Source organism: Nannospalax galili, unplaced genomic scaffold (genome assembly GCF_000622305.1).
Source record: "Nannospalax galili isolate Female #2095 unplaced genomic scaffold, S.galili_v1.0 scaffold1050, whole genome shotgun sequence".
Taxonomy (NCBI): domain Eukaryota; kingdom Metazoa; phylum Chordata; class Mammalia; order Rodentia; family Spalacidae; genus Nannospalax; species Nannospalax galili.
This window is the reverse complement of record NW_008329037.1, coordinates 1,662,738-1,688,124: the sequence shown is the minus strand read 5'-3', so window position 1 is coordinate 1,688,124 and position 25,387 is coordinate 1,662,738. Positions and strand designations below refer to the sequence as shown.

General features: G+C 46.1%; 1 protein-coding gene across 15 annotated transcripts in view; it reads left to right on the top strand.

Annotated features, from left to right (window-relative positions):
• Positions 1–24,367, top strand: part of Map4 (microtubule associated protein 4) — a 59,773-nt gene extending 35,406 nt beyond the window's left edge. For 3 of the 15 annotated variants that reach the window (XM_017797520.2, XM_029562315.1, XM_029562338.1), the window contains 11 exons: positions 3,259–3,365; positions 4,582–4,797; positions 8,041–8,224; positions 8,875–8,934; positions 9,045–9,331; positions 11,601–11,711; positions 14,070–14,162; positions 18,392–18,473; positions 20,640–20,752; positions 22,576–22,765; positions 22,888–23,134. In XM_017797520.2, the coding sequence (XP_017653009.1) occupies positions 3,259–3,365; positions 4,582–4,797; positions 8,041–8,224; positions 8,875–8,934; positions 9,045–9,331; positions 11,601–11,711; positions 14,070–14,162; positions 18,392–18,473; positions 20,640–20,752; positions 22,576–22,765; positions 22,888–22,895 (1,451 nt within the window). In that variant the 3' untranslated portion in view covers positions 22,896–23,134. Of the gene's footprint in view, positions 1–3,258; positions 3,366–4,581; positions 4,798–8,040; positions 8,225–8,874; positions 8,935–9,044; positions 9,332–11,600; positions 11,712–14,069; positions 14,163–18,391; positions 18,474–20,639; positions 20,756–22,575; positions 22,766–22,887 lie in introns of all 15 variants that reach the window. The other 12 variants (XM_017797518.2, XM_017797514.2, XM_008830802.3 and 9 more) reach the window with 7 other exon arrangements.
• The last annotated feature ends 1,020 nt before the right edge of the window (positions 24,368–25,387 follow it).

Genomic DNA, 25,387 nt, shown 5'->3' with positions numbered 1-25,387 from the left:
TCTAGTGCTAAAAAAAAGAATTGACAGTTGCAAATTATATTTGGCAAAACTGTTTGGGAACAAAGAAAGACTTTCTTAGATCTTAGATAAAGGAAAACTAAGTATTTGTTGCTAGTGGAGTGACCCTTAGAAATAGCTTAAGGAAGTGCTCACAAAAGAGAAGATGTAAGGGGAGGAGGCTTGGCATTCAGAAGTGAAAGAACAACAATGGAATAGAGAAGAGGGCATAAAACATACTGACCGCCTCCTGGCTTTTTTTAAAACATATTTTCTCATTTTTATTTTATGTGTATGTGTGTATTGCCTGCATGTAGGCAAGTGCACTCATGTCGTGCAGTGTCCACAGAGGACAGAAGAGGCTGTTGGATCCCCTGGAACTGGAGTTACAGACAGTTGTTAGCTGCCATGTGGGTGCTGGGATTTGAACCCAGGTCTTCTGCAAGAACAGTCAGTGCTCTTAACTGCTGAGCCATCCCTCTAGACCAAGACATTTTATTTTTTTATGCATGTCTATATTTTTTAACCTGTTCTATGTATGCAGGTACGCATATATATGCATGAAGAGGCCAGAGGACAACTTTAGGCATCATCTCAGGACCACCATCCACCTCCTTGAGACAGGGTCTCTCTTTGGCCTGAAGCTCACCAATTAGGCTAGACTGGCTGGCCAGCAAGTCCCAGGCATCCTTCTGTCTCCACCTCCTTGGTACTGGGATTAAAAGCACATGTCAGTTTATGCCTGGCATTTTCCTATGGGTTCTAGAGATCAAAGTCAGGTCTTCATGCTTGAGACTGGAGAGATGGCTCAGCAGTTAAGAGACAGACTGCTCTTGCAGAAGACCCAGGTTTGATACCCAGCATCCACATGACAGCTAACAACTGAGTAACCCATTGGTAACTTTAGTTACATGGGATCCAACATTCTCTTCTGACTTCTGAAGGATTTAAAGAATAAAAAGCAGACCTCCCTTTGTTCCCTGGGCTGCATAGCTTCTGGTGTCCTGGTGCCAGCACCTTTCCTGGGGTTTATACTGAGCTCAATATTGTATAACTGTATTAATTCAACTGTGAACCTAAAAATTTACAGCCACTTTTGAAAGAGATGTATTTTTGCTCTGGAAATTGTTATTGAATATGTTAAAGGTGTAATGAAATGCCTCTTCTAATCAGGTGGTTATTAAAAAAAGAAAAGAAAAGAAAGCCTGGCATGGTGGTGCATGCCTGTAGTCCCAGTACTTGGAAGGCAGAGGCAGGTGGATCTCTTTGTGAGTTTGAGGCCAGCCTGGTCTACATCGTGAGTTCCAGGCCAGCTGGGGCTACAAGGAAACCCTGTTTCAAAAAGACCAAAAAAAAAAAGAAAGAAAGAAAAAAGAAAAAAAAGTGAGCTGGGTGTGGTGGCACACGCCTTTAATTCCAACACACTGGAGGCAGAGGCAGGTGGATGAGTTCAAGGCCAGCATAATCTACATAGTGATTCCAGGCCAGCTGGGACTACAGAAGACCCTGTGTCAAAAGACCAAGAAAAAAAAATAAGTAAATGAAGTGGAGAGGGTCGGGGCTCAGAATGTAGCTCAGTGATAGAGTGCTTGCCTAGAATATGTAGGACCCTGAGTTCCATCCGCAGCATTGTAAAAAAATCAAAATGGGTTAGAGGATCTTAAATGGAAGTAAGAATTCAGTAGTTCATTCAGAGTAAACTTTGATACCAGTAATACATGTGTACTGTAGATAATACAGCAGCTACTATGAAAACTATACATGTGCTCCAAAGCAGTATTTTAAAAACTAAAATGGAATTCTAAAATTTTTTAGGTTTATTTATTCTTATTTTATATATACATAAAGTATTCTGCCTGCACATATGTAAGTGTATCCTTTCCTGCAGTGCCTGCAGAGGTCAGAAATGGGCATCAGATTCCCTGGAACTGGAGTTACAGACAGTCATGAGCCACCATGTGGATGCTGGGAACTGTCCCAGGTCTTCTGCAAGGCTCTTAACTGCTGAGCCATCTCTCCAGCCCCTGTTGTTTTGTTTTCTAAAACAGGTTCTCATTATAGGTCTTGCTAGCCTACAACTTGCTATGTAGACCAGGCTGGTCTTGAACTCACAGACCCAAGTGCTGGAATTACAGGCAGGTACTGTTATTCCATGTTTATATGGTGCTGGGGACCAAACCCAGGGCTTTGTGCATGCTAGGTAAGCAGTATATCCTCAGCATCCTTCTTTTGCCTCCATCTCCTGAGTGCTAACATGAGTAACAAAAGAGTTATTGAGTCAGACATGGTGGTGCATGTTTTTAATCCCTGCACTCAAAAGGCAGAGGCAGACTGATCTCTTTGAGTTCAAGACTAGCCTGGTCTACATACTGAGTTCCAGGCTAGCTAGGGCTGCATAGTGAAACTGTCTCAAATGATCTCTTTTTTAAAAAACAGAGTTATTGATTTATAGGAATAATTTATTCTCTTTGTGTTTGGTATGAGGTTCAAATATTCTGTTTGGCATTTGCCTTTGGATTTTATTTTCTTTGTTTTTCTTTATTCTTAATCTTTTGTGACTCTGGATTTTGTGCCAATCAGAAAGTTCTTTTTTATAATAGGCTTTCAAATTTCATAGTATTTTAATACTTGCAGGCATAGTCCATTGAAATCTGGAGTAAGTCTTCCATAAGAGAGGAGTTTGTGCTGCCTTAGGCTGGTGACTTTATTTTCACCCAGGGTCTGTTTCCATGGGTTTCCTCAGCCTTGTTGGAAATCTAGGTCACTGCTAGAACTCAAGCAGGTTAATCTCACATCCTCTGTAAAGTGGTTCTTTACAGGGAAAGGAAGTAAGGGAAGGACAGTGGATGATCTGGCTCTTGCCCCATCTCTCAGCAACCTTTATTCTAAGAGATAGACTCCAGTAGAAAAGGATTTTTGTCCCCTTTGTACTCTGGGAGCTGGTGTCTGGGTGTCAGAAGCTCTTTGCTAGGTTTCAGGGGAAGAGAAACCAAACTTTAAGGGCTGTTTTCCTTTCAGTGATCAACAGTGCAAATCCTGCTTAGATTGCTTCAGCACAGGACAAGCTCTTGGGAACCCTCAAACCATCCTCTAACCCAGAGAGAGCCTGGGATCTTGTCCATATTTCAGCAGCATCGCCCTGCAGTGTTCTTCAGAATGGAGTGCTAGTTACTGGTCTGTGTCTATTAAAACTTGCATTTTCAAAGTGGGTATAAAAACACATTTGCTTAGAATAATTCCGATTTACTCCCCACACCTTAGGAATAGCCAGGCAAGAAGAAGGAAAGGCTGATGTTGGTGTGACCGGAAATGACATCACTACCCCACCAAACAAGGAGCTACCACCAAGCCCAGAAAAGAAAACAAAGGTAGGTGCTGGAATGGATGGTAGTTATCTTTTGCTGTAATTTTTAAAAAACAGAACCTTTTGCTATTATTGCTTGAATCATGAATGCAATTTCTTTTTTTCTGAGCTGTTACAAGTCTTTTTTCAAATTTAGTTGTGCCTTGAAATATATTTTCATTTTATCATATCCCAAATGTTAAATTTTCTGCCTTTACCTTTTCATCATATATATGTATAAAAATGTTTTTTAGAGGTTTCTGTTTGCTTACTGTGCTGAAGATGAACCCCAGAGCCTTCTACTTGCTAGGCAAGTGCTCTGCCTCTGAGCAGCAACCCCAGCCCATGGTATTTTCAGATAGGGTTTTTACATGTTGCCCAGGCTGTCCTCAAACCCTGGATCCACTTGCCTCTCTCTTCTGAGTGCTGGAATTACCAGTGTGCACTACCATACCCAATATATAGGTGTTTTTCTTCCTCTTAATAACAACAAAAAGTAATTGTAGATGTATTCTGAAGTATATTCATGAGAAGGAAATAAAGTTTTAAAAAATGGATCATAGCTTCAGAAACTTGTACTTATTAAACACTCAGGTGCTGCATTTTAGGATATAATTATATTGTCTCATCAAGATAGTCTTTAAATGCAGGGCTCGGTGACCATGTCTATAATCTCAGCAGTTTGGGAGCCTGAGGCTAGAGGATCATGATTTGGGTGTCAGCCTATGTAACATAGCGAGATCCCATAAAATAAATGAAATAAAGATCCAAATAATAATGTTTTAATCACTTGCTGGTAATTTTATTTTTAGAATTCTTATAGCCACCAGAAGAAGTTAATTAATGATGAAAGCTGTTATTGAATTTTAAAATGTTTAGGACCCAAACCACTAGAAATTCTGGAACTGTGATTAAGAAAGAATTTCTATAGACCTACGGGCATAGCTCAGTAATAGAACATGTACTTAGCATGTGAAGACCCTGGGTTCAGTCCCCAACACTAAGAAGAAAAGAAAAAGAAAATGCAGTTTGTTTCCCTCCACCCTGGTGTCACTCCACTATTTACTGAGCTCAGAAGAAAGGAATGCTAATTTTCAGTTGCACTGATCCTCATTGCTTATAATTTTACTTTGAATTGTGCAATTTATACTTTTTTTGTTTTTATTCTTGTCTCTGTGTTTGACGTTGGTCTTTAAAAAAAATAAAAATAAAAATGTAAAACACCAACCATCAACTTAAAGCCTTTGGCCACCACTCAACCTGCAAAGACTTCAACATCGAAAGCCAAAACACAGCCCACTTCTGTCCCTAAGCAGCCAGCTCCCACCACCCCTGGTGGGTTGAATAAAAAACCCATGAGCCTCGCTTCAGGCTCAGTACCAGCTGCCCCACCCAAACGCCCTGCTGCTGCCACTGCCAGGCCTTCCACCCTGCCTGCAAGAGATGTGAAGCCAAAGGTAAGTAGTCACCCAAATTCTGTGCTAAGAGTCCCCTCTGAATTTCAGGTAGATAGATAGGTTCCTGTTGCCGCCAGATGATGACCTGGTAGAATTGGGAATGGGTGAGGGAAAAGGGAATGGGTGCTTTGAAAGTCAGTGTGGGTGCCCATCAATGGTGCCTCAACACTAAAACCTTTTATTCTTTTTACCTTTTCTGTCCTGGTTAGAGGCAGTATTCCATCATTTTTATTCTTTCTCTCAACTGTTCCTTAATGTTTGCCTATTTTATATACTTTGTAACAAGTTTTCTTTACCATACATACTAATCAGATGCTGTTTGGGGTACAATTCTCACATCAAATTCAATCTTTGCCTATCTCTTTAATCATACTGCAGAATAGATTTTACTCATTTCTTAGCAACATACTGACTTTTCCAGCTCAGCAGGTTCCAGCATCATGTAGCAATGTACTTTGCTTTTTTGTTGTTGTTGTTTTTTGGTCTTTTGCCACAATATACTTTGCTTTAGCTTTAGGCTACTTCTCACTGAGCTACTTCTAATGGTCTGCCTTTCCAGGTCACCCACACTTTCTTTGCTGCCCAGAAACCGGTCACATTTAGAACCACCTTCCCTTTCAGTGTTCCAAGAGAAGGAGTTGGCTGGGTGGAGGCTCTGGCTGCCTTCCTTAAGCTCTGATTTTATTTGAGAAAGGCCTTTAGTTTAGCCTAGTGGTATCATTAAATTCATGATGGGAAATGTTTCCCATGTTAACAGGATAGTGTTCTAGGTTAATCTTTAAAGTGAACCTAGGATTTGTAGTCTTAAATTGAAAACCTGGCCAAGAAACTGAGAAATCCTATCATAGATGAGAAATGATAATACTTTCTGAGACTTATCTGTCCAGGTGGCTCCCTTTTTGGATCTGTAGGAAACAATTTATTTGATTAAGGACATGCCGAGAAGGTGACTGGTATCATGGGCAAGCAGGCCCTTGCCAGGGCTTTATCAGCAGCTTCTCCTGGTGAGGAAGAGGGTGTAGAGATAAGGAGATGTATCTAGTGAAGTTTCACTCTTTAACAGCAAAAATGAAGTGCATTGTACTAGTTCCTGTTATACATTAACTCATTGAATAGTCTCAATCATCCATAATGTAGACATTATTGTCTTCATTTTATAATTGAGGAAGCTTAAGCTCTGTTAAATCACCTAAAGTCCATGCTAATAAGTGATAGAGACAGGATTTGAGCCTGGGGTCTAATTCCATTTCTGATGCTTAGGCCTCCACAACATTGTTTTATTACGACTTTTTGCTATATAGCCTTTAAACAGCATTTTAAGATTTAGGTAGCTGCCTTAAAGAGGAGATGTGTAACCAAACATGGTGACATACTTGTAATCAAAGCAAGCAGGAGACTGAGGCAGGAGGATTTTGAGTTCAAGGCCAATTTGAGCTACAGAGCAAAAAGGAGGTGGACCCACATTATAAGTTTTCCTGTTGTTTGTCCTTCAGATAAAAGGTAGATGAAAATACTTTAAGAAACTGGTTAGGAACTAGAGTATAATAAAGTCACTTTTCCCATTATACTGGTAGAAAGATTTGTAGAAGCAAAGAGGGAGAAACATTCTATTCCAAAAAGTAAATAGTTCTCTGATCTGACAGAGAAGAACATGTCAATCAAGAAACAGCAGAATAACTGTTTATAAGGGCAGTCTATTCTGATAGCTTATGAGGCCAAGATCCTGGTGTCTGATGAATGCCACATCCTTCAGAGATTCCTTTATCACTATTACTCTGACTAGCAAATTAGTAACACTACATTAGGTAGTTCTGAATCATAGTAATTATATTGATAGTTTGGTTTGGTCCTCACACCTTCAAGCAGAGGCTGGAGGGATGGCTCAGTGGTTAAGCATGCCTGCTGCTTTTTAGAGGACCCAAGTTCAGTTCCCAGCATCCACATCAGGCAACTCAGAACCACTTCTTACTCCAGCTCTAGATCTGATGCCCTCTTCTGGTCTCTATGGGCATCCATACACATGTGACATACATAAATAATTTTTTTTTAAACCCAGACCTTTAGAGCAGAGAAGGAATCAGTGCTCCTGACTCTGCTCCTCAGTTTCTTCATACTGTACTCAGCACCTCCATTTATGGAACCAGGCACAAACCTGTATAGGCAGGGTAAGACTTAATTTGTTTGGATACCAGCCCATAATTTATTTCTTTTTTGTTTTTTTTTAATTTTTATTTAATTTTATGTATATGAGTGTATTGCCTGCATGTAGGTAGGTGTACATGTCATGCGATGTCCATGAAGGTCAGAAGAGGGCGTTGGAGCCCCTGGAACTGAAGTTAGGACAGTTGTTAGCCACCATGTGGGTGCTAGGAACCTGGGACTTCTGCAAGAGCAGCCAGTGCTCTTAAGCACTGAGCCATCTCTCCAGCCCCTTAATTTATTTCTAAGCACTCTCCTAACTGACTCTGTTTAAACAGTATCCTATTTTTGCTGTTGGTCAGGCCTGCCCCATCTCACCACCATTCTGCTGTCAGTCTCTCCATCCTCCATTCCTTAATACCACATGCTCTCCAGTTGGGCTGTAGCAATGCTGTGCTCTGATCTATCCAAGAACATACTGTAAGTTAGGATCCAGACTGAAGCTGTAGCTCAGGCTCTGACCCAGATTTGACCAGTAGCCACTCATCTGCAAGAGTGCTGTACTGTCCAGGTTCTCTGGGTGCATGTTAGCCAAAAGTATGGCTGAGGTAGGCAAAAATAATTTTTGGTTTCTGGTTCATGTTTATTTAATCTTATCTGGTCAGTTGTTTTGCAGTAGATCCCAAAGCAAAACTAGGTTGTGGTGTGGTACACCCTCAGGGCTATTTATTTGCACTGAACTGAAGTAGATTGACTCTGCTTCCTAAACACAGATCACACAGCACCCTTACATGGCTGCTTGTTCTGAATGACTTTCTTGGGTTTTGTTCTTGTTTTTGTGAGGCAGTCTTACTCTGGCCCAGGTTGGTCTCTAGTTCACTGTATAGCCTATGCTACCCTGAAACTCATGACCATCCTCCTACCTCAGCTTCCCAAGTGTGCTGACATTGCAGGTATCAACCACCTGGCCCCAGTTTTCTATAGTACTTTGACCTTAGAACCGTAATATTTTCATGTCAGTCACTGCCAAGTCCACAGTGCCTCTGCTTTCTAGTACATGCCATTGCTGATCTTCAGCTCTTACTCCCAATTTCCCATTTCCAGCCCACTGCAGAGGCTAAGATTTCTGAAAAGCGAATCTCACCATCGAAGCCCATATCTGTCCCAGCCCTCAGACCTGGACCCAAGACCACCCCAGCAGTCTCAAAAACCACATCTCCTGCAACTCTTACTTCCACTGGACCAGGCAGTCGAAGCCCCGCCACACCCCTGCCTAAGAGACCCAGCAGTGAGTACTTGCCTGCTCTTCTCATGAGACCCTGTGGGAAGAGAACAGGGCCTTGCTTCTGGATGTAGCCAAAACACTGTACCTTTATGCAGCTCAGTGTGGTACATTTCACAGGGGCAGTTAGGGAGGTCTAGTGTTGAACAAGTCATCATCTCCATGTGAGCTTTAGCAGTTGTATATATTTAGAAAATGCTTGAGCAAAGGGGACTCTCCTGAATTCTCAGAGTTCTTTATTCCTTTCTTAGTGACTCCACAGATCCCAGTATGTTGTATCCGTGGGTTCAGGTTAAGAGTGCAGCACCATTGGTTTAAAAAATAAATAAATAAACATTTCTTAGCATGTATGAGATCCTAGGTTCAGTCTCCAGCACTGCACAAAAGAAACAGGCAATTTAATTTCATAGGCATATTTCCCAAGCTACTTCTAAAGCCATATGAAAGTGATTGTCAAGACAGGAGCGCACCAGACACAGAGCCTGGCCTTTTGTGCTACATGAGAACACAGTCTTTATGTCGTGCTATGTTCCAGAAATAAGCACAGTCCCTGGCTCAAAGTAGACATTCAGTAATTGTCAAATGAGTGATAAATCTTAGATTTGGATGAACCATTCAGTAGGTTCTTGTTAAACATAATCAATTTATTTGTGCAGCCATTAAGACTGAGGGAAAACCTGCTGATGTCAAGAAGATGACTGCCAAGTCTGCACCAGGTAATACTCCTTTAATTTGACCTAACTTGAAGCCTAATGAACCTCTATTCCTTACATGGCTTTAAGGATCCTCTTTTTTCTTTTCCCCATGAACCCTTGCTTTTTTGCAGCTGACTTGAGTCGCTCAAAGACCACCTCTACCAGTTCTGTAAAGAGAAACACCACTTCCACAGGGGCAGCACCCCCAGCAGGAATGACTTCCACGCGAGTCAAGCCCACGTCAGCACCTTCCCGGCCTTCTGTGGACAAGAAGCCCACCTTGGCTAAGCCTAGCTTCTCTGTGCCCAGGCTGAGCCGCCTAACCACCACTGCCTCTGCCTCTGCCCCTGATCTGAAAAATGTCCGCTCCAAGGTTGGTTCCATAGAAAACATCAAGCATCAGCCTGGAGGAGGCCGGGTGAGTTTAGGGAACTTGAATTTTAGCATGCTGGCCTCTGCTGCTTCTCTGCCACACCAGCCACCAAAGAAGGAGGCCTCTTAGACATTGCATTCAGCAGTAGGGAAATCCAGTCTGGGCTCTGGAGTGGCTTTGTACTGCAGTAGCTGGGTTGAGCTCTGTACTTTCTCTTCCCAACTCAGTCTGAGGGACTCCTGTTCTGTGTATTGGGGTTTAGTTTTACTTTTTCCCTGTAGCCCCAGCTTTCCTGGAACTCACTATGTAGACCAGGCTGGCCTTGAACTCACAGAAATCCGCCTGCCTCTGCCTCCCAAGTGCTGGGATTAAAGGTGTGTGCCACCACGCCAACGATTTTTCTTTTTTTTCTTTTTTTTTAATTTATTGTTTTTATTTTATTTTGCCTGCATGTATGTGAGTACACCTGTGTCGTGTGATGCTGTGGAGGTCAGAAGAGGGCTTCAGATTTCCCTGGAACTGGAGTTAAGGACGGTTCATAGCCACCATGTGGGTGCTGGGAATCGAACCCTGGTCCTTTGCAAAAGCAATCAGTGCTTTTAACTGCTGAGCCATCTCTCCAGCCCCTACTTTTTCTTTTTTTTAAGGTAGAAAAATTATTTTGTTTTATAAAAATTCTAGAGAGCTGGGCACAGTGGTTCATTCCTGAAATGTTAATACTCAGGAGGCAGTCAAGAGGATCACTGAGTTCAAGAACAAATGGGTCTACATACAGAGTTTCAGGCCGGCAAGGGCTACATAGCAAGGCCATGTCTCAAGGGGTTGGGGAGAGGACACAGAGAAAGCCTCAGAAGCTGTGAGGGCAGAGACACTGAATCTGAAGCCAGTTACTACGGTCCTTACCCTACACAATTCTACTTCTTTTTCCATCCTATGATATGGGAGGAGTCTATCAGAATAAGGATTGGGGAGCCCTCTAGTAGTCAAGAGAAGCTGTGCCATGAACCCACCACCACTACCTTCCACCCACCCACATATCTTTTCAAAGCCATTTTCCCTGGAGTATCCTTAAGGAAAAAGGAACAGGGGGCCACAGTACTTTACTTTAAGAACATTCTGGAGTGACAAGATGGCTCACAGTATAAAGGCACTAGCCACCAAGCTTGACAACCTGAGTTTGATCCACAGGACCCACGTGGTAGAGGGAGAAAACCAACTCCTACAAGTTGTCCTCGACTACCACACATGTGTTGTGGCATGAGAACATGTGCTTGTCCCCCCCCACACACACAAGTAAATGTTTTAAAATAAAAGAATCATATGTTAACTGTTAGCACCCACTGGGAGCCCAATGTGTGGAAGAAGCAGAGTTCATCTGAGAATGTCCACAACTCTGGAGTAGTTACAGCCTCATCTGTGTCATTTGCTAGCACTTGAGCTATACTGTCACCCCCAGGGTAGGCTATTTAAACTGCTTCAGTCTAGAGCTGTTAAAAATTGAGTAGGGGGGCTGGAGAGATGGGTCAGCACTGGCTACTCTTGCAGAGAACCCAGGTTCCATTCCCAGTACCCACATGATGTCTAACAACCATCCAAAACTCTGGTTCCAGGGGATCCAACACCCTCTTGTGACCTCTGAGGGCATTGCATGACATGGGTGTACTTACGTACATGCAGGCAATAACATTCATACACATAAAATAAAAATAAATTTAAAAAAATTTAACTGCTAAAAAATTGAGGTAGGGACAGAAATGAGGCAAAATTATGGCACATTTGTTAGCCATTGATGGCAAACTAGGATCATTCTGGGATAAAGGCCTCAGAGTTGCTTTTGGTACACAGTAGTCGTGCTAGCACATTCAGTCCAGCCTCTGGGCTGTGCCACAGATGGTCCCTTCTTCCCATCTTTGCTCTTCTTAGGCTTTCATGGGACAAAAAATTCAAGAGGTCTCGAATAACTTAGACTAGTGATTGGGTTATTCTGTTCCAGTATACTTGAAGAATGTCATCACCAGTGGTCAAACAGTGTACATGGACAGACACATCAGATCTTAGCCTTTGAGTCTTTCTTCCATAAATAGTGTGGTCTTTTCCTTTTCTCAAAACTTTGGTCTGCAGTTTCTCTTCCCTTGCTCCTTGCTCAGGGAGCTCTGCTGGTATAGGGTAGGAAATGTGTTTTTTCCTAGGAACAAGGATGGGCTGCTTCTGCCTAGAGGCCTGGCCTGGATTTGATTCTCTCCCACTCTCTTTTTTCCTGGCTTTTGGGCTCTCATCTCTGTTTGAAATTTGCCCTCGCTTTATCTCCATCCAGGCCAAAGTAGAGAAAAAAACAGAGGCAGCTACAACGGGAAAGCCTGAACCTAATGCAACCACTAAAACAGCGGGCTCCATTGCAAGTACACAGAAACCACCTGCCGGGAAAGTGAGTTTTATTTAGACTTAACCTCTGGGAGATCAAGTGGTACCATTCTCTCCTAGACTGAGTCATTTTCCCTTCTAGTCTACTCTGTTCCCCCTGCTCCTTCCTCTGATTGATGACTCAGCTGTCAGTTTTTATATCAGCCCTGAAAACTAACCGAGTTTTGAGCTCATTACCCCACTAGGAACTATGTACTTGGCTAGAAAAAAAAAGAAAAAAAGGAACTTTAAAACTGCCCTTCCTTGACATTTGAAACTCAACCTGATATGCATACAAATCTATCACACATAGATTTTTCCTTATGAGACATGACAGTGTCAGTCTTTCAGTACTCAGAAGCCTGCAGCCTTGTCCTCTAACCTTCTCACAAAGCTGTTCCTGAGGGATGTGGCTAGCTTCATCTCTTCTGATTCCCAGATTGTTTTGGTTTTTTGGTTTTGGTTTTTTTATTTTCCCTCTTGTGGTTCCTTGGAACTAACCAAGGGCTTTGTGCATGCTAGGTAAGCACTCTACCACTGAGCTGCATCATCAGCCTCTCTAGTTCATCTTTAAGCTGGAAGTTAGAATGCTCATCCACGGTAGAAACCCACACAGTTTAGGGGAAGCTAGTATCTGCTAGGGGGCAGAAGGAAACTGAAACCCCAGGTGCCTTCTTGTGACTGCCACACCCTGAAAATAGGTTCCTCTCACCTGCTGTGGCAGGCAGCTGGCTTGTCTGGGCTCTGGCCCTTGGGGACCAGGATAGAAAGTTTCTCAACCCCAGGAACTGCTTCCCTGAAAGTGCCAGGGCGAAGAAAGCTGCATCGTAGCTTCTAGGTCATCATTAGAAGACTGTCATCCTTTGGTTCAGAGCAGAGCTTATTAGGAAGTAGCTGACTAACAACTATTCATTGTTAATGTGAAGAAAGGAAGAACTGAGAAGCAGCATGGTAAGGTGTATGGGCGAGACTTCCACAGGGTGGGCTCTGTGTTTGATAGGCAAGGCAGCGTGGTTTGGTAGTCGTATCATTTGCAAAAGGCCTCTAGTTCTGAAGGAAGGGAGAAGGACACAGGGAGGGAGGGAGGAGAGGGGTTGGCAAGTATTCATTCTTGAGAGAGCTAAAGAAGAATTCTTTGTATTACTCAGTTCCAGGGCTGAAGACATACACAGTATGATTGAGCCCTGCAGATTATGCGTCATTGTAGCACCCTTTGAGCCTGTTGTCTTTGCACATGAAACTCACTAGGCACAGGATTAGACATAAGAAGGATTCAGGGGCTTTTAAAGCCAAGCATGGCGGGCTGGAGAGACGGCTCAGTGGTTAAGAGCACTGACTGCTCTTGCAGAGGACCCGGCTTCGAATCCCAGCACCCACATGGTGGCTACGAACCGTCCTTAACTCCAGTTCCAGGGGAATCCGAAGCCCTCTTCTGACCTCTGTGGCATTGTACGACACAGGTGCACTCACATACATGCAGGCAATACAGTCATACACATAAAATTAAAATATTAAAGCCAAGCTTGGTGGCTTTAATCCCAGCACTGATAAAGTTGAGGCAGAAGAATCAGGAATTTAAGGCCAGGTTGAGCTATATAGCAAGTTCTAGGCCAGTCTTATCTACATAGTGAGACCCTATTTCATAAAAATAAACAAAAGAGCAATTATTTTTTAAGTCTAGACCTAAGCCTCCACCACACAGCACTTTCTCAAGCCATTGAACAGATGGGCCAAGTGCAGAAGCTGCTGAGGCTGTGTCTTGTGCTCCCCCTGGTGTCGGGTATAGGATCCTGTGTCCATTTGCTTTTTTAAATATGAGCAATGTGTCTTCCTTCCTATTGGTATCAGATCTGTACTGTTAGCCAGCTTCCCAGTGATTCTCAAAGCAGCCTTTGTTTCCAGGGATGAGTCTGGCTGCAACAGTTCTAGGCTCCATACTGAAAGGGTGGGGACTGGTCCACAGCAGCAAGACCCACGCATAAAGAAGCCAGAGACCTTGTGTCTAGCTTGCCAAGAAGGGGCAGGGCAAGAAGTTGGGGCTGTGTTTGAGTGAGCATCGGGCCCGTTTCTGTCTGTGCCTTGGACCCCACAGCCCAGCCCCAAGGAGCAGTGAGGATGGCCACACAGCACTGCGTGGCACCACTTCTGTTGTCGTGTTGTTTGTTTACATTTTCACTCCCTATCTTGCTTTCAAATTCTTTTTCCTGTGTTTTCCTACCCCCATTCTGCCCAAAGTGGGGACAGACTTTAAGGACACTCTTTGTTGGCCAATTGTGATCACATGTGGACTCACTGCCTGCTGTGTCAGTTCTAACCAGCCCTCTCCTTTTGTGTTGTTTTTTGTTTTTTGCTTTTTGTTTTTTTCTGTTCTGTAACACTCCAGGTCCAGATAGTCTCCAAAAAAGTGAGCTACAGCCATATTCAATCCAAGTGTGGTTCCAAGGACAATATTAAGCATGTCCCTGGAGGTGGTAATGTAAGTATGAGCTCTGGCCAGTTGACATCTGAGGCTTAGCCCACTGTGGGAAACCCGAGGGAGAGGGCCACCTTTCCCTATGTGACAAAACCACAATGGCCTGGGCTGGGACTCTGTCCAAGAATTAGTCCAGCCCAGTGAAAGGAACTTAGAGGCCCATATGGTTTTACTGGGTATCCTGGTGAGCCCTAACCCACAATCAGTGACACCTAGGTGGTCTCTTCTCACTCTGATACCTGAGATTCCCTGGGTTTTCCTCCAGTTGGGTCAGAGACTCCTGAGGGCAGCAGGCCCATTACTTGTCTTAGGGCTATGCTTGGGATGCACACACTTCTCTGTGTGCATACACAGCTCCTGGTGGAATCTCTGCTCTGAGACAGACACCTGCATCCTCCCAAGGCCCATCCTTGAATCTGTCATGATGATGTCAGAATTAATCAGCATTTCCCCCTCCTGCTCCTACCTTTTCTTTATCCTTTCTTCATGTCTATTCTTTCTAGTCTCCTACCTTCTGTCTTTTTCTTTTCTTACCTTTCTTTTAGTCCCTTTCCTTTTTGCCTCTTCCATCTAAACACCCTTCTTTTATCACACAGCTATTCTTTATTAGCTCTGCTATGTTTTGGCGGTGCTGGTGATTACAGTTCACAGGGAGAATCGGTCCTAGGGAAAGACAGGGCAAGGGGTCATTGTCATTTCATGTATAAATTACACCCTGGGCATTTTCTACTTGTCCCATTGACAGTCCCTAGGCAAGTGGGACTCTGAAGATCTGTTTCAGGGGCATGTTACTTGGCCACCCACATGTAGCCCCTACCCTTGCCTCCCAATCAAGAGAAACTGACCCATGTTGACTTATCTTGGGTTCATTTGCTTCCTCACTGTCCTGAACTGGGTTATTTCACTTACCCTTCTCATTCTTTTTTCTTTTTCCTTTTTGGTCTTTTTGAGACAGGGTCTCCTGGCCTGGAACTCACTATGCAGACCAGGCTGGCCCTGAACTCACAGAGATCCGACTGTCTCTGCCTGGGATTAAAAGTGTACACCACCACATCCAGCCCCCTTCTCATTTTCCCTACTCTGAACCCCTGCTTCCTTGGATGCTGAAGCCCTTTCTGCCCATGGCCTACAGTTTTATTTTGAAGAGTACAGTCAAGAGCGTTCCTTCTTCCCCACTCAACCCCCTACCTGCACCTCCTTCCTAGTCATCTCACTATTGCACTTCTGGCACACAGCCTGCTTTGCACTCAGACTGTACCTAGCCAGCAGGTAATGGGACACACATCCCCCTGGGGATGAGGTCAGTTGCAGTGAGTAAAACTGAATTGACAGTACGTACCTCAGGGCCCAGCCTCTGAGACCAAGGTAGGCCCTGATCCTAGCAGCTTTTCCTCTTGGGTTCTTGGCCTGGGTGTATGTGAATGAACAGGAATCCTAAGGGAATAGGATCACTTATGTATATGACAGAAAAATTCGTTGTTTTGGGGACTGGAGATGTAGCTCAGTTGATAGAGTGCTTTCCTAGCATATATAAGATCCTGGATTCAATACCCAGCACTGCATAAACCACGTCTGGGTAGTGTATGCCTGTAATTCTAGTGTTGAGGAGATAGGTACAGCAGTATCATGAATCTGAGGCCAACTTGGACTACATGAGACTCTCTCAAAAAGAAAAAAAAGAATTCATTGTTTCATTTAATATATGTAAAAGTTCTGAATATAATCATCCACTAACATCTATTGGGATTATTCCATGCTGCCTACACATGATTTCAGCAAGAATTTTTTGGAGGGTAACTGTGCTTTAAGGAGGCTGTCTTGAGCACAGAACTTTAGAAAATTGTCTGGTCACATTTCCAGGGTGGAAGGTAGCATCTGGACAGAGATGCTATGGTTCCTTCCACAGCTTCTGTCGGCCCCTCCATAGTGCTACCACAGTAAACATGCTATTGAAACTAGCAGGCCAGAGCCAGCCATGGTGGCACACGCCTTTAGTCCCAGCACTTGAGAGTCAGAGGCAGGTGGATCTCTGTGAGTTCAAGGCCAGCCTGGTATACATAGCAAGTTCCAGGCCAGCTGGGGTTACCAAGGGGAAAAAAAAAAAGTAATTCTTTGGATGAGTAAACTGAGTGTGCTAGAGGCTTTGGCTGAGTGTATATGGCACTCCCTATCTCCTCTCATGCCACAGCACATGTGTAGCGCTCTAGAGGCAAGGGTGAGACTGTCTCAGGCAAGCCGACCATCGTACATAGTCTAGGCCTCAGACGGTGCGCAGCAGACACCACATCTGTCATTTGACTTGGTTGAGACCATGTTACCTGAAGAAGATTGGGCCTGAGATCGCCTAATTGAATTCTAAGCCAAAATGGTGACTAGCAGGGCCCATTGGACCATTGCATGAAAAACTGTTGGAAAGCCAGCCTCTTCTACAGGATCAAAAAGCAGCTGATCCTCTCCCAGGAAGTACAGAGTCCCCATCCAGGAACCCTGAAAGCACTCAAGTCTGTAGGTGCTGCTGCTAGATTAAAGAGGTATGCCATCAGTCCTAGTACTGATATGTTTTCCCAGAATTCCTGGAGGACAGATACTGATGAAAATATGGTGGCTACATTGGAAGCAGGGCCAAGCCCAAAAGACACCCAAACTAGTCTCCAGCACAGTATGTATCTGTGCTGTGACCCATTTAGGATCAATAATCTTGTGAGGCAGTTCATTATATTGGTGGTTCTTCAGGCACAGTATCTGTAAACAAAAAGGCCTGCAAGAGGCCTATAGAAAGCAAGAAAGCAGATTGATCACTGCAGACATAGCACTCCAGGCTACTGGGTACAGGCTCTAGGAACACCCAGGATTGTGGCTGCTCTTCCCCTGACTGGTGGGAAGGAGGTACTGTTCACAGGAGAGTGCAAGGCCTATCATCAATGGCTAGTCAGTACATGAAAAAGGTTGCCTGGGACCCCAGGCATGGTAGCTCATGCCTTTATTCCCAAGCAGAGGCAGGCAGATCTCTGTGAGTTCCAGGCCAGCTGGGGCTACAGAGAGACTGTTTCAAAAGGACCAAAACAGAAAGAAAAAGGTTAGCCTGAATAAAGGATTTAGCATCCATGCGAGGTGGTGCTTGCCCGCATTCCCAGTGTGCTGGGGGCAAAGGCCAGCAACAGAGTGAGACCCCGTCTCAAAGTAAATTAATAATGATGGCTAAAATGATGTATTTTTTTCATAAAGCAGCAAGGTTTTTTTCTTTAATGAAAACACCTGATGCTAGGATATGATGAGGTAGACCCACAAAAGCTCTGCCAGTGGGTTATCAGCATGGTGCTTCCAAAAGTAATCTTATATCAAACTGTAAACAGAAGATTTTGAAAACAGCCTCAGTCTTTAATGAGGTAACTGATCTGGGCATTGGGCCCGAGGGAGGTGTCAGGGTTGCAGACACTTGTGTTTGCAAAAATGCCCTATCTGGAGTGAGTGCTGAGCAGTAGCATTGGGCTTACTCAGCTTTAGATAGGATAGTATCAATTATTTTGCATCAGCCAATAAGAAAAGAAGCCGAAGTTCTAGTCCGAGCTGAAGTTCTCTGGGCAAGGAATTGATAGTAAGTTTTTGAAGTGGAACAAAAAGGACATGGTGTGGTGGCCCACACCTTTAGTCCCAGCCCTCAGGACGCAGAGGCAGGTGGATCTCTCTGAGTTCCAGGCCATCTAGGGCTATAGGGAGACCCTGTCTCAAAGAAACCAAAAAATGGGTAGTAGGGACATTTCAGGAGAACCTTGATATTGGTGTTTGAACCCTGCACAGTGGGAGAAGATCTCTGTGGAAGGTAGAGGGAGAGGCTAGGAGCAGGGTAGTGGCTTAGTCTGCTGGGAATTCATGTCAGAAATGAGAAGGGTCAGGTTACATCATGGACTCTTTTAAGCACTTTAGGTCTCCTTGACCTTAAACAGACTAAAAGGGACTTACAAAAGGAGAGAAAAACTGGAAGGAAGCCGGGTGTGGTGGCGCACGCCTTTAATCCCAGCACTCAGAGCAGGCAGAGGCAGGCAGATCTCTGAGTTCGAGGCCAGCCTGGTCTCCATAGCGAATCCAGGCCAGCTTAGGGCTACAGGGAGACCCTGTCTCAAAAAGAACCCCCCCCAAAAAAAAAAAACTGGAAGGAGATCATGAAGGTAGGATGGGTTTGGCCCTGGCAGGCACCTTCTCTCTGAGGGGTAATTGCTTCCTATTCTTCCTAGGTTCAGATTCAGAACAAGAAAGTGGACATCTCCAAGGTCTCCTCCAAGTGCGGGTCCAAAGCTAATATCAAGCACAAGCCTGGTGAGTGGCACCACCCTTGCGTGCTGGGACTCCCTGGGTAGGTGGGCCTGCATGGATCAGCTGGACAGCCCTCTGGCTGTGAAGGGTTTCATGCTATAATAATTCAAAGCCAGTTCAGGAAAGATGGCTCACAAGTCCCAAGTGTGAAGATTGGATCTCAGAACCCACATAAATGTCAGGTAGACATAGCAACCCAACTATAATTCCAGCCTTTGGAAAGTAGAGGTGGGAACCCCAGTGCAAACTGGCTAACTAGACTAAACATATTGGCAAGCTCTGGGTTCCCTTGAGAGGCCCTGCCTCAGTAAATAAGGTTAATAGCAGCTGAGGATGATTCTGAACATCAGCTTCTGCATAAGTATCAGCACTCACACACCCACAAACATACATACTTCATTCAAACACCTCAGGAGAGGGGGAGAGAGAGGGAGAGGGGGAGAGAGAGGGAGGGAGGGAGGGAGAGAGAGAGAGAGAGAATTAGAAAACAATTCTGAGCCTATCCTACAGAGGGAGAGAAGAAGGAAGAAGAAGAGGAAGAGGAGGAGGAGGAAGAGGAGGGGAGAGAGACACAAGCAACTCTGAGCCACATCCCACCCAGAGTACCTGACAAACAGCACAGCTTTCTATCCCTGCCAGAAATGGCAGTTGGCTGCTGCCTCTCAATTGGAGGAGGAACAGTTTGTTAGGGCCATTTGCACAGGCATTCCCTTGCTGATACTTACCCTATTCCTGACCATCTGTGTGCTAATGTGCCTGGTGCTGTTGGCATGGGCCAGCCTCCCAGATGAGCATTCCAGTAGTTAGTGCTGGAGTGGTGGTTCTGACTCACTTCTCAGATCCAGCAGCAAATGATGCTCCCAAGCCCAGCCCTCAACACTTAGCCTTAACAGGAACAGGAAGAACATTTGGAATGCTATCTAGGCCTAAGGTCCTGGCTCCTGTCCTGGCTCCTGAAACTACTAGCTTTTCCTTCCAGTAGCATTATTGGCCCAATGTTCCACAGAGGCCTCTGAGCAGAGCCTGGGCACTTGCCTTGGTTCATCTGCCCTGGATCCACAGCAGACCTAGAAGTTAGGTCTTACTGCTACTACACCAGCTAGCACACTGGTCAGCAGAACTGATGTCTCATGAGATCAGCTACCCTAGGCCAGTTAAAGTGAAGGCACAGGAAATTCCCTTCCCTCTCTGTTGGTTTGTTTTACTTTTTTGGTTGGTCCTTTTTTTTAAAACAATGTCTCACTCAGTAGCCCAGGATGGTTTCAAGCTTGTGGGAATTCTGCCTGAGCCTTCTAAGAGTTAGTATTATGAGATGTAATTAACTGTGTATTCTTTTGTAAAAGACCAAACCATTTTGTTTTTTACTAATCTTTTATCCCACTCCCTTTTAATCTGAAAAACTCACTTCTATGAGATGCCTCCTTGCTCTAGTGGCATGGAGTGACTTGACGCCTAGTATTTGTCAGGGCTAGCAGCTATAGGGAGAAGGAGACCTAGAGTTCATTAGGAAAACAGGTAGATGTGAGCTCAGTGGAGATGGAAGAGGAGAGAAGACTCAGAGGGTTAGGGCTGCAGAGGGCAGTCCTCTTCTTGAGCCCCAGTCTTAAACAGTATATGCTTATGTACAGTTCCACCCCAGCCTGAGAGTACTTGATCTTGGAGCTAGCCTGAACCTGGTCCCGTTGACCTTTTCTCAACTCCTGAGGCCACTCTCTCCTTTTCCGTGCGTGACCCAGGCAAGCAATACTCACATTGTGACCCTGCCATCTATAGCTTCGAGATGCCTTTAAAAGCAAGTCCACTTCTCTTTCCTAGTATCAGCTTTAGCAGCCATAAAAAGAGAATCAGGACCCTGGCTGACAGGGAACTCAAGAGATCAAGGAGGCTGTGGAAAGAAATACCACCTGGCCCAGAGCAGGGCCTACAGTGGTAGTGAGGACAGCCTTCCCTTCTAGGGAGGTTCCCACTACCACAGGCTGACAGGCAGGGTCACCACTGCCTCACTTGTCCTTAGACCATCCTGGAGCAGGTCATATTTTCCTTATTTCTAGATGGGCAGATAAGTAATCCGAGGCCAAGCTGAGATTCCTCTCCTGGCTCCTGGCTCCTGGCCTTGCCAACAGGGTTGTTCTCCTGCCACCCTCAGTGATCAGTTCCTTTATGTTTCAGGTGGAGGAGATGTCAAGATTGAAAGTCAGAAGTTGAACTTCAAGGAGAAGGCCCAGGCCAAGGTTGGATCCCTTGATAATGTGGGCCACCTACCTGCAGGAGGTGCCGTGAAGGTAGTAAGTGGTTGACCAGAGCGGGCATTGCTAGGGCAATGGGGACAAAAGAGCAGGGATCAGGGATTTCACAGGTCTGTCACTGCCCTTCAGTTTCTTCAGGAGTCATATCTTCAGCCACACCATTGCTGTTTCCATCACCATTAGTCCAGAGTGAGGCAGAGGAGGTGCAGGGCCTCAGCCACTTCTTGGCTAGTGACACAATCTGTTCCTGAGAGCCATGGACTGCCTTATTGGGCCCATCCCAGCCATTTTATGAGGGACTGTGGGCTGGACACAGATGACAAGGCAAGCTGGAGTTTTACACTCAGTTCCTGACTGTCATTTTCAACTACCAGAAGCAGCAGGCCTAGTGTGTCCTGTCCTCTAGGGGGCCTGTTCATGGCCCATCCTGCCTCAATCTCTGGGAGAGAACTGAGGCAAGGGCATACTACCTCCATATTTAACGCTGGCTGGGCCCCTCCTCTCTTTCCTCCCTCTCCTTTCCCTCCTCCCTCCTTCCACAGTAATGTGAGACCCTTCATGTGCCAAGATGCTGTCTGTTCTCCCTTCCATTGTCATGGGTGGATGGGAAGACCTGTGTGAGCAGGGTCTTGTAGGCTTCCAAGCATAAAGAAAGGAAAAGTGAGGCTTCCAAGTATAGGCTTCCAAGCAGCCTCTGGGCCTTCCCTGGGGCCTCTGGGCCTTCCCTGGGGCCTCTGGGCCTTCCCTGGGGCTGCTCCTTCTGCAGCCATCCTTTCTCCCATCCTCGGTCTCCCACCCTTGGTCCACTCCAGTGAACGTTTTGGGTATCTTTGCTCTACAAGCTCTCAGTTTGTGACACCCACCCACCTCCCCCACACATTCACCACCTTGTGAAGATGTCATTCTTCAGTCTTTCTCAGTGGGACATTACAGATTTGGTATTTGTTCAAGGCCATAACAGGAAGTGGTTGCAGACCAGAATTCACACCCAGGCTTTTCTGACCTGTCTTATTCTTTCCTTCCTTCCCTCCCTCCCTCCTTCCTTTCTTATTTTCCTCTTTGAGACAGGGTCTCCCTGTAGCCCCAGGCTGGCCTCAACCTCCCCAGTGCTGGGATTAAAGGAGTGCACCACCACGCCCGGCTACTCTTTTCTTTATGTTTTCTCTCTGTGTTATTCCTTGTCTTCTTTTCTGATATGCCAGTCTGTCTCTTTGACTATTCTTAAAACAACTAATGGAGGAGATCCATTGTCACTTGTTGGGCATTCTGGGGCACAGGTGTTCCAACTTACTGGAAAGCTCCTACAGTTGTGCCCTCTTTCAAACTTGACTCCTCATACTGCAATGTTCAATGTCCCCAAGATGACTTCTTCCTGTAAAGCCCAACAGGCCCCTGGAGTGTCCCTGGGTCACACACTTCAGATACCTTCTTCCTGCCTCCTCTGTGTCCATAGGCCCTAGAATGGAGAGCATAGAAGCTGCAGTGTTAGCAGACCTTACCACATAAACGAGCAGACAGCCTGCCCAGTTAGTTACCAAGGACCCCTCTCTAAGCACAGGGCCTAGGCCACTGCAGTGAGCCTGCCCCTCAGGCTTGCTGTTCTGATTGGTAAGAGTCCCCATGCTTCTCTCCATAGAGAGGCTTCACAGAGTTCCACAGATGAGACCCCTGAGTGTCACTAGCCCACCTGCTCTAAAGCCTTGAGAGTCATTTTTGGGGGAGGAGGGACCATCACCTAGTCCACAGCCAGTGGGTGCTGGGCATGCGAGGGGGTACTACGTATGAAATCCATCACCATCACCCCATCCCACTCCCTCCCCAACTGACCCTTCACTGTCTCCCCCACTGTTTCATTGTAGACTGAGGGCGGTGGCAGTGAGGCCCCTCCATGTCCCAGCCCTCCTGCTGGGGAGGAGCTGGCCGTCTCTGAGGCAGCGCCTGAAGCTGGCGCCCCTACTTCAGCCTGTGTCCTCAGTGGTCACGCCACCCTGTCAGGGGGTGGTGATCAAAGGGAGCCCCAGACCTTGGACAGCCAGATCCAGGAGACAAGTAAGTGGCTGGGCTTGGCCTAAGGGCCAGCCAGGGGCCCTGTCACTGGCTGAAAATTGAAACTCCTTTGTTTTTTGACTGGAGTGTGCCCTAAATTTTAACAGTCACCTTTTATCTTCCAGGCATCTAATGATGACATTCTGGTCTCGTCTTCCGTCTCCCCTGTGTTCCCTCTCGTCTGTCCCCTCTTGCCCTCTTCCCTTCCCTCCTCCCGTGTCAACTGCAGATTGAGACCTACAGGCTGACGTTCCGGGCAAATGCCAGGGCCCGCACCGACCATGGGGCCGACATTGTCTCCCGACCCCCCAACTTCCCTGGTGGCCCCAGCTTGGGCTCCCGGGCTCTTGGCTCCCTTTCCCGGGCTGTGTACTAGACTTGTGAGCTCTTGAGTGCTGGGCAACCCTGTAGGCCCCTTTTCCTTCTGCCTCGCTTGCTCAGGGCAGCAGCAGCCCTGCCTCCACATCTCCTCCTGCCCCTGCTGGACCCTGCTCCAACTTCATTCCTGTCCCATCACCACACCATGGCTTCATGGAGAAAGCTGGGAGGGGAGTGGAGTCTGGTGGGATCCCATAGGATCTAGGAGGGGGAGCCGGACTCCAGCCTCCTGTTTGGTTTTTTTGGACCAAACCCAAAAGAAACTGACATACTCTCCCTCCTCCCTGGGACAACCTGGAGGGACTAGTGGAGGTGGATTACATGTGATGACCAGTGCTGCCTGTATCCCCTAAGCCACTGCCTCTCTGACTCCTCAGTGGAGACCACCATGTAGGTGGCACCAAGCACTCTTGCTGCCTTGACCCAAATTAGTTAGGAGTCAGTGCCATTTGTCCCCATTGCCTACCGTACCTGCCTAGCTGCTGCCTCACTTTTTTTCTTATTTTATTCTTTTTCTTTCCCTTCCCAATAACCTATGAACTGGTGGCATAGTTTACAGGTTGAAGCCATGTCTAAATGAGAGTTCTCAGTAGGTGATGAAGGATGCAGGGAGGGTGGTCCTGAGTCTCCACCCAGGAGGCTGTCGGGCATTGGGGGCTGCCATGCTTCAGGCAACTTGGGGCCCTGTAGGAAGGGAAGTGAGATGCGGGGCTATGGCCTAGTGAACAGTTGGGCAACTAGGGCTGGTCAGTGTGGACTGGTTGTGTTCCCATTGTATGTGTATGCTGCTTTTCTTTTCTAACCAAGAAGCTGTTTTGGCATCTGTCTCATTCCCTGGGATCTGGTAGTCAACCATGCGATACAAAACAAGGGCCGGAGAAACAGGAATGAAGGTCAGAATCCCCAAGCCTACATATGAAGACCAAGACACCCAAACCCTCATGTCCAGAGGAGCCTGAGATGTCCAAAACATGTGAACAGTGGGGAATCAGGTGTGGAAATTTAAAAATAAAACACATGAGACAGGCCATCCCACTTTCCGTCTGGTCTGCCTAGAGAGAGGAGACCAGCCTTAGGTGGGGCAGTCATCCTAGCTTAGTCTGCTCATGTGGGTCAGATGGCTGCAATGATGAGAAATCCTGGGAATTGTATCGACACAGATTCTTATTGCACTTGTATTTTTTGTATTAAAGTTTGCATGGTTTCTAATAAAGGATTCAAACCTAAGTTTGTAGTGAAATGGTCTGGAGTGTCCAAGGGCTCCTCTGGTGAGGCATTTCCTGCTGTGCAGACTTGCCTCTGAGGAGGGCTGGCCCAGACTTAACCTCTTTGACCACAACCTCCACCTGCTCCTTGGAGCCCCTGGAGCTAGAGCAGGCAGACATTTTCACTATTTTTCTGTGGAGGGAGAGCATCCCTGGGCCTTAAGGGCCTCTACATTTCTGAGGCATCAGTTTCTTTTAGGAAATCTTGACACTATATCCCTCGCATCCCAAACATACACAAGAAATTGCAGAGACGTGGAAAAAGCGCTGCCTGAGCCAGGGAACTTCCTCCCCAGACTGGTTGCAAAATGTTCTAAGTGTGCCCGGAGGCTTAGACATCAGTGTTTTGTCAACAAGGGGCAAGACAGAACTGGGAAGAAAGCAGTGGGGGCCAGGGTGGTACTGGCTGAGGGCACAAAGGTACTTAACTATATACCCTTGTTGGTGTTGGTCCTGGGGCTTTAGGATGCTGAAGTTAAAAACGGGTTCAGAGTCCTTTACTTCGCCAAGGATGAGAGAAAGGTGGCATAAGCTCTCTAGGTAGGCCACAGATGGTCAGTGGTTCTGAAGAGGTGGTCTGGTCCCAGCTGGTCCCACAAGCCAAGAGAACCTGAGAAGGCTGGTCTGGCAGATGGGACCACATGATGTGTACACTGCTACATTTTGGGGTGGGGCTTTTCTGTATCTTCCAGTTTGTACTGATTTCAGAATAAAGCTGCCGACATCCCATCATGCAGCCTATGTTGCTTCTCTTGTTAGTCCCCACACTCCGCTGTTCCCCTTGTGCCCAGTTGGCACAGTGAGACATGGGTGTGATCAAAGGGCAGTGTTCATGGCAGGAATGTCGTACCAATCAAGGCTGCCTGGAAAAGGGGCTGTTTGACCCTTGCTATCTAAACCTACAAGGACACTGATCTAACAGCTCCATGCTGGGAGTAGCCAAGCAGTTGCAATGTGCTGACAACCCAGATGGCTCTCTCTC